At 41.9% G+C, this 14,754-nt stretch overlaps 1 protein-coding gene across 1 annotated transcript in view; it reads right to left on the bottom strand.

The window, feature by feature from the left end:
• The window catches only part of IPO11 (importin 11), a 450,706-nt gene that overhangs the window by 166,235 nt on the left and 269,717 nt on the right, over positions 1 to 14,754 (bottom strand). Inside the window, exons 25-27 of the mRNA XM_066602787.1 lie at positions 6,283 to 6,378; positions 4,849 to 4,962; positions 683 to 804 (exon numbers count right to left, since the gene is read on the bottom strand). Of these exons, the coding sequence (XP_066458884.1) occupies positions 683 to 804; positions 4,849 to 4,962; positions 6,283 to 6,378 (332 nt within the window). The remainder of the gene's footprint in view (positions 1 to 682; positions 805 to 4,848; positions 4,963 to 6,282; positions 6,379 to 14,754) is intronic.

Raw genomic sequence — 14,754 nt, 5'->3', positions numbered from 1 at the left:
CAGAGAGCAAATATGCTCTTTGACTGATGTGGGATGATAACCTGAACAAAAACTAAAATTCATGTCACCCCTTCCCTGTGGCAGAAAGATATACAGAAGAATCACAAATCTTCTCTGCTGCAGGCTGGTCTCCCCTCTTCCTCTGCACACACTAACAAAATGACAGCTGTAAATTCATTACTACTGACCCTACTTCAAATGGCTGTAACTCTGGTTCTGTAAGGGCAACAAACATGGTTTTGGTGTCATTTTAAATCCAAGAATCGTAGCTTTACAGTATAATGTAGAATGCGCTCTATTCATCCTAAATGTGCAGTTTCTGAGGGGTCAATTATCTGCTGCTTTTGTAGTCAACAATTTCAATGGGAAACCCTGTGAGTTTCATAGCAGAACCTCTGCTTCAGAATAAAAGTTAGTTAAAAAGATTACATTCTGCTATAATGCAAGTGCGAATCAAATGATCTACTGCAATCTGTAATGCTGCTTAATTGATTTATACATAGAGCTCAGGTCAACAACAGCAACGAGTTCCACATCATATTCTCCGTTTTTATTATATTTCAGTTTATATCAATATTTATCATATTGTGATACATTTTTAGAGATTGCTACAGTGTTAGAGACCCCTGCTATGTAGTAGCCATTCTGAGTAACAGAAAAACATCCAACTGACTTTTCTTACCTGTTAGCTGTGGGCAGCAAAGAAACTAAAGCAAGAGCAGAAAGCTTCCGCCTCTCTGGCTGTGTAATGTTGTCCATCCTATCCACCCACATTTCAATCACACTTCCGAGAATCTGGTCAGCCTGCAAGGAAAACTAACTGGGCTCAGACAAGCTTAATGATACACAATATTGATACCAAAACCCCCGAAGTCCTGACATTTATAGTTCAATAAACAGGCACAACAAATTGTGTTTCCAGATCAGATGGAAGTTTGTGATCGTGTCACCGTACCGGCAGTAATTCCTGGTAAAATAGGTACAAGTGCGCTCTATCACAGCCTTGGGGGCTTTCTCTTCGTAATTACTTCTCTTTAATGGAATGCAAACAGAACTCATTTCCCTGGATGCTACATCACACTTACAGGATTATTCTTAAGGCACAACTGGGAAACCTGTAACTGATTATTTGTCATGTAAACCAGAACTGTAACCTCATTACTAGTATGTCTACAGAAGTGTTCGGCAATTATCATACAGTCCTTCTAAACATATATAACTGCACTATACCTGTATATTACATTGGACTAGGAAAATACACACTTGCTATCTATTTCATTGAATCAAGCGATATGACCTATATAGGTAAAACTGCATGTATAATCTCTGTTCACATCGGCATTGGAGACTGGCGCAAATTTGGACAGATTGGGTTAGAAAAGTAGTGCTACATGCAAAGCAATGGACACCACTAGGGACCCTACTGTAAGCCAACGGGGTCTGTTGTACGATGGATGCAGTTCCATCTTGTAGTTCGAGTTCTAATTTGGTCATAAACAATAAGAAACATCCATGTTGTGGAAACTATAGTTTTTCAAGGCTACTAAAAATGATTTGAAGAATGAAGAAAAATCGGTCATCGTTCTTTGACTTCCCACCTATCTATGGGTTCAAGATCCTGTTTTCAGGCTGTCCAAGATGGCCACTGCAATTTTGTAGCTACCAGAGGTACACTATGCACTGCTCTGCGATTGCCCAGAACTGATCACGAAACCATGGTTACCAATCATAGAGCAGGTATAATGCATTAGGTAGTCTGAAGACTGAATCGACCATCTTGGACAATTGAACACAAGATCAAAAGGGCATCAGCATAGAAGACTAAATAATAAAGCTGCTTCTTCCAGTCCCAGGACAAAATTTTGCCCCGAGACCAGAGGGTTGCTTCAAAAGACTTTTCAGAGATCCTACTGTGTGACAAAATAAAAAAAGAATTTAAACCCCTCCCCGCTACAGGGTGTAAGTTTTTGTCCTGGCTGGGAAGGTGTTCCTGCAAATGGCCATACATTTATGTCCTATGGGTGGCACGGGCTTAAAAGCTGAGATTGCACCATTTGCATTCGGAGCCAGCTGTGACTGACAGCTGGCCTCCTGCTGCAACAACCAGGAGCGGTGAGAACATTGATCCCCGCTGTTAACCCTTTATATGCTGCCATCAATGTTGATAATGTAAAGGGTTAAAAAAATAAATAAATAAAAACAACGGCAGAAGTGTTTTTTTCTCCATGCTCTGCAAAATTTTTTTTATAGAAGTTAAACAATCCATTTTTTGTACCCAAAAAATGTTACCAATAAAAACTACAGCTCACTATGCAAAATAAACAAGCCCTCATATGGCCATGTCAACGTAAAAAACATCAAAGTCATGGCTTTTGAAAAGCGGAGATGAAATCCCTCCAAAATTGTTGCTTCCTTGGGACCAAAGTTCAATTTTTTTATTTTTTACAGGATGGTTCAGTCATTCAGCTCCCTGTACCAGTGAATAAGAACGACTGAACGATTGGTGTTTAAACCGAATGATTAGCGAACAAGCCAAAAATGATTTTTATGCTTACACAAGATGAATGAATTATTTGTCATGGTTCAATTGTTGGCTGTGTTTACACTGAACGAATTATCATTCAAGTTCGAACAACGATGTTCTCTTTTTTAATGATTATCGTTCCGTGCACAAGTACCTTTAATTGTATCTGCTGTGTATAAATGTACAGACATAAATGTGAACAAAGATCTTGCAGACACAAACTTCCTCCTCTAAGGAGTTATGTATAGCAACTCGCTGAAGCGCTGCTCAGACATAACTTCCTACTACTTTTTGGTACGGTTTAGCAGTACACTTGAATACAGTATACGTTTTTGGAATGTTCTTTATAAGAAAAAAGTATCATCATCATCAGTTGTTAGCAGACGACCGGCTCGGTGTTCAGAAACCCTGTAGATCCCCAAAAATATATCTAGAATGGACAGCAAGGCAGGAGGGAGAAGAGGGGATGCAGCTGCAGTATCTCTCCCCTGGTGTGTCTGCACGCTGTGAGAGGGGAACAGAAGCAGCAGGGGGGAGATGTGGAGCTCTTACATCCCATCTGGAAGAGACCGCCCAACCAGGAGGAGGGAGAGAGAGAAAAAGTGCATTTACAGGAACCAGCATAGGAAAAAAAGAATCTGCATAATGTGAAGTTCTGGTTCTAGTACATCCAAGGGCTGGTTCAAATCTGTGCTAGGGATTTACGTTTGAATTCAGTCAGTCTGTTCCATTTTCGGAGCAGTAAAACTGAATTCAAAAGGAATTACAGGGGTATTCCAGCAATTCAAAGCGCAAGTTTTTCATGTGTTTCATAAGGTGATAACATGTAATTTTACAATGTAACATTATGTTGTTTTCACAAGGCTGTAGAGATATTGCTTTACCCGTGCCCCTCCCCTTTGTTCTCCATTGGTATCCAATGGTTACAACCTGTAGGCTCAGCTGTTATACGGGTCAGGCCGGCTCAGTGCCTTCACATTTTGTAAATGATGACACCGTTTGTATAGTTGTCAATGCGCACTAGTCAGTAACTGGCAATGAAGCATTCTGGGAGATGTAGTTTTTGCACTCCCTGGCGGCAATTTTAAATAACAATGCTTGATTCTGAAACTGACTGCCAAGCAGCGGTGGCGCGGGTGAGCAAAAAGAAAAGGAGGAACTTTTGAATCCAGCTTGATGATTTAGATGGCCGTTTGAAATAATGACAATAAGTGGAAACATTTGGGAACTTTTGCCCAGTCACCAGAATGCCGCTTTAAGTATTTTCTTTTTTTCTTCCCTAATGATTTCAAATGGTTTTCAAAAAATGGAGGGATAGATTTATGAAACTGAAAGAAAAATTGTCTTTGTTACCCATAAGCAACCAATCACAGTGCAGCTTTCATTTTCCAAGAGCAATATGAGAAATGAAAGTTGTGATGCGATGAGTTGCTATGGACAACAAAGACTGTTTGCTTTTAAAAGTACGTTCACACGGGGCGAAAACGCTGTAGAATGCCCGCCGTGGAAAATTCTGCTGCAAATTCACATAAAAACCTGCATTAAAACCTGCACTGTATCTACAGTTGATTTTAGCAGCTAAATCGTTCCCACTCATCTTGAAATACAAGGTGCTGTCAGGGCACCCCGGGAGCCTCTAGTGAGCGCCAGGGTCTGCAAATTTTGGCACGGGCTTTTATGTGGAAATGCTTCAGAATCTGCAGCCGACTTTCCGCAGAGTTTCTGCCCTGTGTGAACATACCCTTAGAAAATTTCATAAATCTGCCACGGAATGCTTTCAGTTTCATCCTGTTCTGATTCCGTTTTTTTAACAGAATGAATCAAACTGAAAACATTCCGTATTTTTGAAAACCTATTGACGTTAATTGGGGGGAAAAATGGAAACACTAAAAGCGACCTTTAATTCCTTTCTTCTGCTTCAAAAACGGAACGGACGGAATTCCCTAAAGTAGATGTGAATATGCTTGCACCAGAAACGCGTTGGTAAATATCTGATGTAATATGTTTGTATACTGAAATATATTTTTAAGATTGGAAGTTCTTTTTTCTACCATTGGTTGAGCTGGATTTCTTTTCTCTGTAGATGTGAACAAGCCCTAATTCACATCCACAGTTGCAACATGCTCCAACACGGTGCGTATTATGGAGCTATTCTCTCTTAACAATGTTATATTTGGTGGATATCTGGAAATGGAAGTGCTTTTATCATGCCTCAATGAGGTCACAGATTCCAAAAATTATCTACATATTCATGAAGACCCACAGAACCGAGCCCATCATGGTAAGTTTTCATGGGGTGCTTTACTTGTATATCCAATACTAACCTCTTGACTGCATTCTTGTGCCATCTGATTTAATAATGAAGAAAAGCAAGCTTGGTTTTGCAGAAGGATGCGTCCAAGGACACCGAGATATGTAGACATAACAACTGGATATTTCTAGAAGTGAACAAATATGTAAAATTTTATTTTTTTTATACATGCAACACATAACGGCACAAACAAACTGTAGACCTTTGGTCCAGAACAATGGTATAAGAAACCTAAGAAAAAGTAGAATACGTTGAGAATGGAGCAGTTAGCACTCACAAAGTCAGTGTGTAGCCCAGCCCTAATTGTGTTGGTGTCCTCAAAACACACACCTATGAATAAGGGTCCTTTTGTATGCACCATATCCTTGTTTTTGGAGCGAGCGAACGAGCGAGTGACCTCACCGCTAACCTGTTCGTTCTTGTGCAGTCTGTGTAGACAGGCATATAAGTGAAAGTGAAAGTGAAAGACTGAACGAGCGCCGTTTAAACCAAACGATGAGTGAACGAGTCAACAATGATTTTTATGACTGTTTAAGATGAATGATGGGCAAAAAGTGGACAATTCTCATTCGTTGCTGGCTTGCGTTTAGACCAAACTATTATCCTTCACTTTCCCTCATTTGACCTATTTTTGGAAAGATATTGATTTGTGTAAAAGCACACTAAAGAGCTCACAGCCACAAGCTTATTCTTCCTCCCAAAGGAGGGCCTAAGATGTGACCACCATAGATGGAGTTCCCACAGATAAATTCTTCCCAGACAGAGTGGAAACCTAAAGGGGAGGAAATTATCTTCTAGGGCTCTAAAGTTGATCGGTGTGTTGCAAATCGAGGACCCACCTGCAGACCCCTGGACAGCAGCGTTTATAGGAGCAGTGTTGTGTTACGGTGCCTTTACATGTCAATCGGCACCCATTTACTTCCATCCAATGATTATCTGCATTGAGATGAGCAATTGCTAATCTGATCATTAGTAATCATATAGCCATCATTAGTTGGCTGCACATCACGGTTCACACAAGGGAATGTGCAGCAGATAACATAGTAACATAGTTTGTAAGGCTGAATGAAGACAATGTCCATCTATGAAAACAATGTCCATCTAAGTGAGCATTTTATGCTGGCTAAAAAGCCCCAATCATCAGCTTGCTCATTCGTCTGCGATTTTACACAGCCCAATGATCAGAAGGGTGAAAGCTCGTGCCAGATTATTGGGACCTGTAAAAAGGGCCCTTTAGACCCTGTTCACAAAGACATTATGGTTGTCATTGATATGCATACTGAGTAATACGAACCCCTGGGGCACCAACCCATTTTATTGATACTGGTCTTACTCAAACCCATATGGTGGTATTATACTGCACAATCATTGGATGGTCCTATTATGCACTCACTGTATGGTGAGAACTCAGTCACTGCTACATCAACATATGAAAGTAGAAGAGTACCTCTCCATCAAGAATTCCTCGGAAGACTGGTGGCAGCACGGCATGAAATATTTGTGGGCCAACATCAGGATTCACCATGAGAACATTTTCCACAACCTAAAAAAAGAGCCATTGTATATATTATAACATGATATAATCTACTACAAAGCAATACAAACTAGTCAATAAGCGTTTATATTGTCTTACAAAACATTGTTCTGTAAATTAACAATAAACTCTACTCAGTTTTGGATCAAATTTCTACTGCAGGAAATCCCACTGCAACTCGGCTCTTTCTTCTCTGCATTACACCTGGATGGCAATCATGGTGAGGAGAACAAAAAGCTAATTTGCAACGACTATTCCATTCCAGTCAGCCTCAACTTTTAGATGTACAATGACCAGACAGGGATTTATCCAGTGATAGTTCTGAAGAAGTATCTCTTTGTACCAAAGTCCTAATTCACTCTACCCCTTCTAAATGATGGACAACCCAATTTCCGTTGGCTATCTACTTCATTTTTCCTGCAGTGGAGCTGAAGGTAAACATGTATACACATTGTGGCTCTCACAGTCATAACAGTTTATCACGGGGGCCCTGATCATCAGGGACACACTATATAAAAAATGTTTCTCCGAACTGAACAAACCATTTAACAGATGGAAAACTCAAAAAGAAGAAAGAAGTAAATGAAAGTTTCATTTTTCTGGTTAGTGAATAGAATAATATACCGAAAAAAGAAGGAATATCTGCAATAAACCACCTTCAGAACATACTAAATAAATAACAATAAACCTTTCACCTTGGGACAGGGTTCAGTCCTGAAAGAAATTGTTTAAATTCACACATAAGTAGGTTTAACTTATGGGACTCAGGAAATCATTTATATCGTAGATTAATAGAAATTCCTTTGGTCGAAAAAATTCAATTTGAGTGCATCCAGCAGCTTACACATTTAACAAATTGAGAGCGTTCATGTTTGAAAACAATAACAATGAAATAACTCGGTCTTCACAGGATGGTGTTTTTATACCGTAAGTGGTAAATGCAGGTCAGGAGAATAGAAGTGTTTTCCTCCATAAGAAAAGTCATATGTTTTAGTGTAAATGCACCAAAATTACAGAAGATCATACATATGCCCCATACACAAATCAGAGTTAAAGGCCACGTCTGTCTTCACAGCCATATAGAAACATTCAGGCCCCCTGTCCACGGCCGAGGCGGGGGGGGGGGGGGGGGGGGGACGCACATGCCGCCGGATCCGCACTAAAAAGGAGCTTGCTGCAACTTTTTTCCCAGACCAAAAGGTCCACAAATCAAATCTGGATGCTTTATTTCAATTATCCCTATGGACAGCGTGACTTGTGGATCTTCCTCGCGAATTCCACAAATCAAACTCGCCTGTGGACATCTATGCAAGAATCAACTACACTCTGCCAAATGCAGAAGAGAACATGGCCCAGCAAGAGCCTAATATCACAAAAGCAGAAATCAAAAGAGCAATAAAATAATTTCCAAATCGCAAAGCACCAGGAACTGACAGTTTGCCAGCAGAACTGATCCAAGCAGTCCTTAAAAGGATACTACTAGCTCTCTGTCAGGAGGTCTGGGAAAGAAAAGCTTGGCCAAAGGAGTGGGTGAGATCGGTTTTCATCCCAAAAATGTGATGCCTGTGACTTCTCCAATTACCGAACAATAGCACTGATAACACATAAAAAGTTCTGCTGAAGATCATTCCGAAAGGATTAGCGTCAGTCGTGAGATGCAAAATGCCTGATGTGTGACCTGGTTTTCAAAAAAGCAAAGGCACTCGTGATCATATCTCAAACCTGAGACTGATCAGGGAGAAAGCAAGAGAATACCAAAAAGACCTCAACTTCTTTCTGATTGACTATACCAAGGCTTTCGATTGTGTAGACTATGAGAAGCTCTTGATTTACCTCAAACAAATGGGCGTCTCGACACATCTCATTGAGCTCATAAGCAACAGTCAGAACACCATTTCGGGACACAGACTTGTTCAAAATCAGACAAGAAATGTGCCAAGGTGAATTCTCTCAGCCTGTATACAGAGGCAGGTATAAGGAAAATCGGCTTGGCCGAGTCAAAAATTGGTGTGAAAATAGGAGGGCAGAACATAAACAATCTGCAATATGCTGAAGATACCACCCTTCTTGCAGAAAGTCAAGATGATCTAGAACAGTTAATTATGGCAGTCAAAGAAGGATGTGAGCTGGAAGGTCTCTTCTTAAACATCAAAAAGATGCTGTACTTGATGGATGAAAATAATGAAAGTTGATTCTTAGGGTGACCCAGAGTAGGCAACGACTGAATGGTTAATCATTATCACAGTAGCGCTGGCACATTCATGAATCAGGTTGCTAAAAACAAGCACTAGAAATTAGACATTACACAGTAAAATAGGTCTGACAGTAACACGGGTCTAACAAAATATACAAGGTTACTTGCTGTAGACGTTCCTCAGGGTTTGATCCTAGGCCCCCTCCTTCTTTCAGTCTACACAGGCCCTATTCGATAAACTATGAGCCAATTTGTCAGTACCATCGATACATTGACGACACCCAATTATACACTTCTTCCTGACACATCACTTCTTCACTACTACAAGGGGCTAGTGATCCATTGTCTGCTGTCCTCTCCCTATCTCAAACAAAATCTTTCTAAAATTAATTTTCTTGCGTTTCTGCCATCTATTTCCGATATTTCCGTCTTTGTGTATGGCACCACGCTTGCTGTCTTGGGGTTATAGTTCACTTTGACCTTTCCTTCGCTTCCTATTTAATCACTTGAACGCTTATGTCACTTGAAGCTCAAAAACATCTTCAAAACCTGTCCTTATCTTACGGCAGCAACAACAAAACTCTTATTGTTGCCCTGATCCATTTTCAGCTTGGTTACTGCAACTCACTAGTAATTGGTCTTCCCCTTACTAAACTCCCTCTTCAATCCATCCTGAATGCAGCAGTCAGACTCATCTTTTTGTCTAATCGCTTCACGGATGCCCTTACTCTGTACCAGTCACTAAACTGGTTGCCCATGCACTATAGCAGTGATGGCGAACCTCTTCGAGACCAAGGGCCCAAACTGCAACCCAAAAGCCACTTCTTCATAGCAAACTGTCAACACGTCGGGGGCGGGGCTTATCATGACGTACGATTTTTACCTCTGTCATTATAAAAAGGACAGGGCCACTTTAAAATACACAGGAAGGAACGTTGTGTGCTTTTTTCCTAGCTGGAGCTCTAGAGTACCATTGGTGCTGATTTTTACTGGAAATCAGTTGCGTACCCGCGGCTTATTTCATACCATGTGGCGCTCCCCTCACCTCCTCTGAAGGCTTCCCGCTGTCCGCACTCTCCAGCTTCTGGTTCCCAGCGACCTGTAGTGGCCTCACCGGACCAGCAGTGCCTCACCTGACCAGACCGCTGAGAACTGGAAGCCAGGGAGCGCTGACGGCAAGAAGCCTACAAAGGAGGCTAGGAGAGCACTGCATTTTATGAAATCAGCTGTGGATATGCGGTTGATTTCTAGTCGAAACCCACACCAATTTTTGGATGTGGAAATGCTGCTGAATTTGCCACAGAAATTTCCGCACAGCATTTTCGTCATGTGCAAACATACCGTATATCAACTTGAGGTATGCTGCCATGTGCAGAATGGCCCCAGTAGTAATAGTGACCCACACAGTGGCCTCACTTGCAATAGTGTCCCCCATATTGGTCTCAGTAGTAATAGTGACTCCCACAGCAGCCTCAGTTGCAATAATGTCCCCCATATTGGCCTCAGTAGTAATAGTGACCCCCACAGAAGCCTCACTTGAAATAGTGTCCTCCATATTGGCATCAGTAGTAATAGTCACCTCCATAGTGGCCCAACTAGTAATAGTGACCCCCAACAGTGGCCCCAGCAGTAATAGTGTCTCCCACAGTGGCCTCAGTAGTAATAGTGACCCCCACAGTAGCCGGTGTAGTAAGAGTGACCCCAGTAATAAGAGTGACCGCCACAGTGGCCCAGTAGTATTAGTGACCCCACAGTGTTCCTAGTTGTAATAGTGTCCCCAGTAGTAATAGTGTCCCCCACAGTGGCCCCAGTAGTAATAGTGACCCAACAGTAGCCCCAGTAGTACTAGTGACCCAACAGTGGCCCCAGTAGTAATAGTGTCCCCTACGGTGGCCCCAGTAGTAATAGTGACTCCCACAGTAGCCCCAGTAGTAATATTAACCCCCTAACTAGCCCCAGTAATAATGTTAACCCCCTCAGTAGCCACAGTAATATCAACCCCACAGTGGCCCCAATAATATTATTAACCCCTCAGTAGCCCCAGTAGTAGTTTTAACCCTCTCAGTAGCCCCAGTAGTAATATTAACCCCACAGTTGCGCTGGTAGTAATAACACTACAGTAGCCCCAGTAGTAATCTTAACACCACAGTGGCCCCAGTATAAATATTAACCCCTCCAGTAGCCCCAGCAGTAATATTAACCTCCTCGGTAGCCCCAGTAGTAATATTAACCCCCTCAGTAGCCCCAGTAGTAATATTAACCCCCTCAGTAGCCCCCAGTAATATTAACCCCCTCAGTAGCCCCCAGTAATATTAACCCCCTCAGTATGAATGTACATATGTAGACATTGCTTGTTGGCTGGCTCACATAGCATTATTTATACTATTTTATTTATATAAGATAGCCAGACCACTGTGTAGAACAAGAACTTGGCTCTCATGTGTCATCATTTTCTCTCATAGATTGTAAACTCTTGCAGGCAGGACCCCCACCCCTACTGTTAATCTAGGTTATTAGTCTTAGACTATACTCTTTGCTTTGTTAAGCCATGTGGAATACGTTGGCGCTATATAAAGTTTATTATTTTTACTATAAAAGAAATGGGCACTTTCAACATTATATAGAAACCAAAATACTTACATGGCCTTTCATATATGTCTTTAAATCAGTATGACTCAGTTACAAATGTTCTACATATGAGCCTTTTCACAAACACAATCCACTTGATCCTTCGGCTTCAGATGTCTCTCAGAACCTTTCCCTTTGCATAAATAATCGGTGTTCTGAAATTTTTTGCTCACGGCATGCTGAAGTCACGAAAAGCTGCAGTCGCCAACACTCTCGCAACTCTATGCTGCTATACATATTGCATGTCTACCTGCTTAACAATTGTGGCTCTACATAAAGTTGTCAGTGTCTATTTCTTTCATAGTAACCCTTCATTAAGAAAATGTAATAGCATTTAAAGGTAGACTTTAAAATACTGGCACGCTATATACTAATATGACCAGAAGGGAATGCTAACGTTACAGTATTTTGCACAAACCTCATGTTATCCAGGAACATGCAACCAATATAATATTCAGAACACAGCAATTACCATTAGAACAAAAGATTGGTAACAAGTGATACTAAAATACAATGAGCATTAGTAATCCATCAGAGTTTATATTTAGTGTGTGATTGTTCCAATTCATATAATCTCCTAACTCAAAGCCCACAAAACATCTGTGCTTTGTTCCCAAGGCTGGATCTTCAATGATGGTAGCTTCAGAAGAAAACTATATGATTAGCAAACTGTGCGACTAGGAACAGATGTCCCTTTTCCAATAAGCATTCTGCAATGCTGCCCGGTAGGAAAATCCCGTATTACAGCGTAGGATGAGTGAAAATGATTACACAGTAAATATTATACGGTGGAAGTGAAACTTTGTGAATTCACACATATCTTGATTAGAGATGAGCGAACACGTTCGGCCCCGCCCCTTTTTCGCCCGAACACCGAACTTTGCGAACACCTCGGTGTTCGGGCGAAAAAGTTCGGGGGCCGCCGTGGCAGCGCGGGGGGGTGCGGCGGGGAGCGGGGGGGAGAGGGAGAGAGAGAGGGCTCCCCCCTGTTCCCCGCTACTGCCGCCCGCGCCGCCGCGCATCTCCCCGCCCCCCGGCGGCACCCGGACACTTACGCGCGAACACTCCAGTGTTCGCTAAAGCCGGTGTCCGGGTGCGGATGTGTCCGTTACGGACACGTTCGCTCATCTCTAATCTTGATGTTCGGAATTGTGTTTGTTTTGCTACTTTGAATTACATTTGTTAAGGTGTAGCTATATGCAGGAAGCACACCTAGCACTGATGTTCCCCTGATTAAGCATATGATTTTTTTAACCAGCACTAAGTACTGTAGATCAGACATCATAGTCGAGCATCTACCTTTATCGCTAGGTACAAATTTTTAACAAAGCTAATCAGCAATCTCTGGCAGTCCCACTGAAATGAATGGAGAAACAGCGTGTATGCTCAACTGCCACTCCGTTAATTGTAGGGCACACAGGACTTCATAAATCGCTGAGGGTCTATCCTCTGGAGAGAGGACAAGTGATAAAGGGAACTGTCATGTCCAAATGTCAAAGGGGATGGCTGCATAGCTTTGCTGCTGCAGCTCTGATAGCTCTATTGCTGCCTTCCTTTTCTTCATGCTCAACCTTGTTCGACCCCATATGGGCTCTTCTTAAATCAGTCTCTCAGCAATGTGAATCTATCAAGTGGTGGCTTCCTCCACCCACTGACATGTCAGTGAGCAGAGAAAAGCCAATGTCACCCATTCAAGGAGAGTGCCCACTTCACAAATTTACAGCTCCGAGAACTGGATCTAAAAAGAGTCAAAGAAAGACGTGAGCTGGAAGGTCTCTTCCAAAACATTAAAAAGATGCTGTACTTGATAGATGAAAATGGTGAAAGTTGATTCATAGGGTGACCCAGAGTCGGCAACGAGTGAATGGTTAATCGTTATCACAGTAGCGCTGGCACATTCATGAATCAGTGTGCTAAAGACAAACACTAGAAATTAGACATTACACTGTAAAATAGGTCTGACACGGTAAAACGAGACTAGCAAAATATACAATGTTACTTGCTGTTGGCGTTCCTCAGGGTTTAGTCCTAGGCCCCCTCCTTCTTTCAATCTACACAGCCCGTATTGGACAAACTATGAGCCAATTTGTCTTTCAGTACCATCGATACATTGACGACACCCAATTATACACTTCTTCCTGACACATCACTCCTTCACTACTACAAGGGGCTAGTGATCCATTGTCTGCTGTCCTCTCGCTATCTCAAATAAAATCGGATCTAAAAAGAGCCTGTACTGGCGAATGAGTTTATTAGGAAGAAAAGACAGAAAAAGCTATGCAGCCAGCCTAACTGATTTGAGGACATGCCAGGTCCCCTTTAAACTTGCCACTATTTCTTTGACGAGATTGTGCATTTTTAAATAGAACGGCCCCTTGACACTACTGTGCTCAGACCTTATCTGAGGCCTTATGTCCATGGCACGCGCAGATATTTCATTCGGATTTCCACAGTGAATGCACTGCGGGTCATCTTAAAATTGTTTTTTTTTCTTGTGGGAGATTGCAGATTTTTTCTGTGCAGATGCACTGCGGATATTCCGCAACCCCACCTCCCAGCCCTTCCCCACCTCCATAATTGCTTCTAACCTTCAGATCCGCAAATGCATTTAAATGTATTTGAGGACGCACTGTGGATCCTAAGCTTCCATAGAGATGAATATGGAGCTAGATCCACGCATGATTAGCGGTAAAATGGACCATGCTGCGATTACCCGCCCGTGGCATCCGCAAGGACTTAAATGAAGTGTGGATGCCCAGTGCTTTTCTCTGGGCGGCTAGATCTGTGGATGACCCGCGCTGATTCAATAAAATACGCACGTTGACATTGGGCCTGACTGCTTAGAAATCCAGCGATCAGCAGTAATCCAACAGTAAGTGTTCAATTCCCCTACAGTGCCACCACTGGGAAAGTGAGGAATTACAAGGTAACCGATAAAATAAATGGGTTGTCTGTGTAATGTATTGAATCTGAGAGGCTTTCACTTTTTTCATTTTATCTATATACCATACCTGTAACTGATCAACTAGTCTTTTTTTATATGCAAAAAGAGAAGAGAAAACAAGAGTGAGTTATTAAAATAGGGCAAATCAATCCCCAGAGGAGAAAGTCCCTTTCGAATAAATACATAATTGAAGCATTTTGACCTATTCAGGTTTATTGCCAATAGTTTGCTTTGCTTCAGAGAGATTATCACTTTTATGGATCAAAAGTGGCTTTTACAGAGAGAAAACATTTTTCAGACTCTTCCAGGGTCTCCGGGCAGCTGCCTTTGCAGCACTTCACACAAAGTGCTAGAACCGAGCACATGAAGAGGAAGCCAGAGGAAAAATACAGATCTGAGAGCAGCACTGTGAAAACACACTGACAAGAAATTATGTATATGAAGTCCTCTCCCCATGATCTAATAGATATAGCGGTGCCCTAGGGTGGCTATGAAAAATCGCCGTGCTTACTAAAAACCTAAAATACTCCAAAATTTGAAGCATGCAGCGTATAATAGTATATTATAGCGCTATGTAAGGTGTCAGGTAAATGTAATTACATCTCCCTGACACATACTG

The sequence above is a fragment of the Eleutherodactylus coqui genome, chromosome 5 (genome assembly GCF_035609145.1).
Source record: "Eleutherodactylus coqui strain aEleCoq1 chromosome 5, aEleCoq1.hap1, whole genome shotgun sequence".
Classification (NCBI taxonomy): domain Eukaryota; kingdom Metazoa; phylum Chordata; class Amphibia; order Anura; family Eleutherodactylidae; genus Eleutherodactylus; species Eleutherodactylus coqui.
This window is presented reverse-complemented; position numbering and strand designations above follow the sequence as displayed.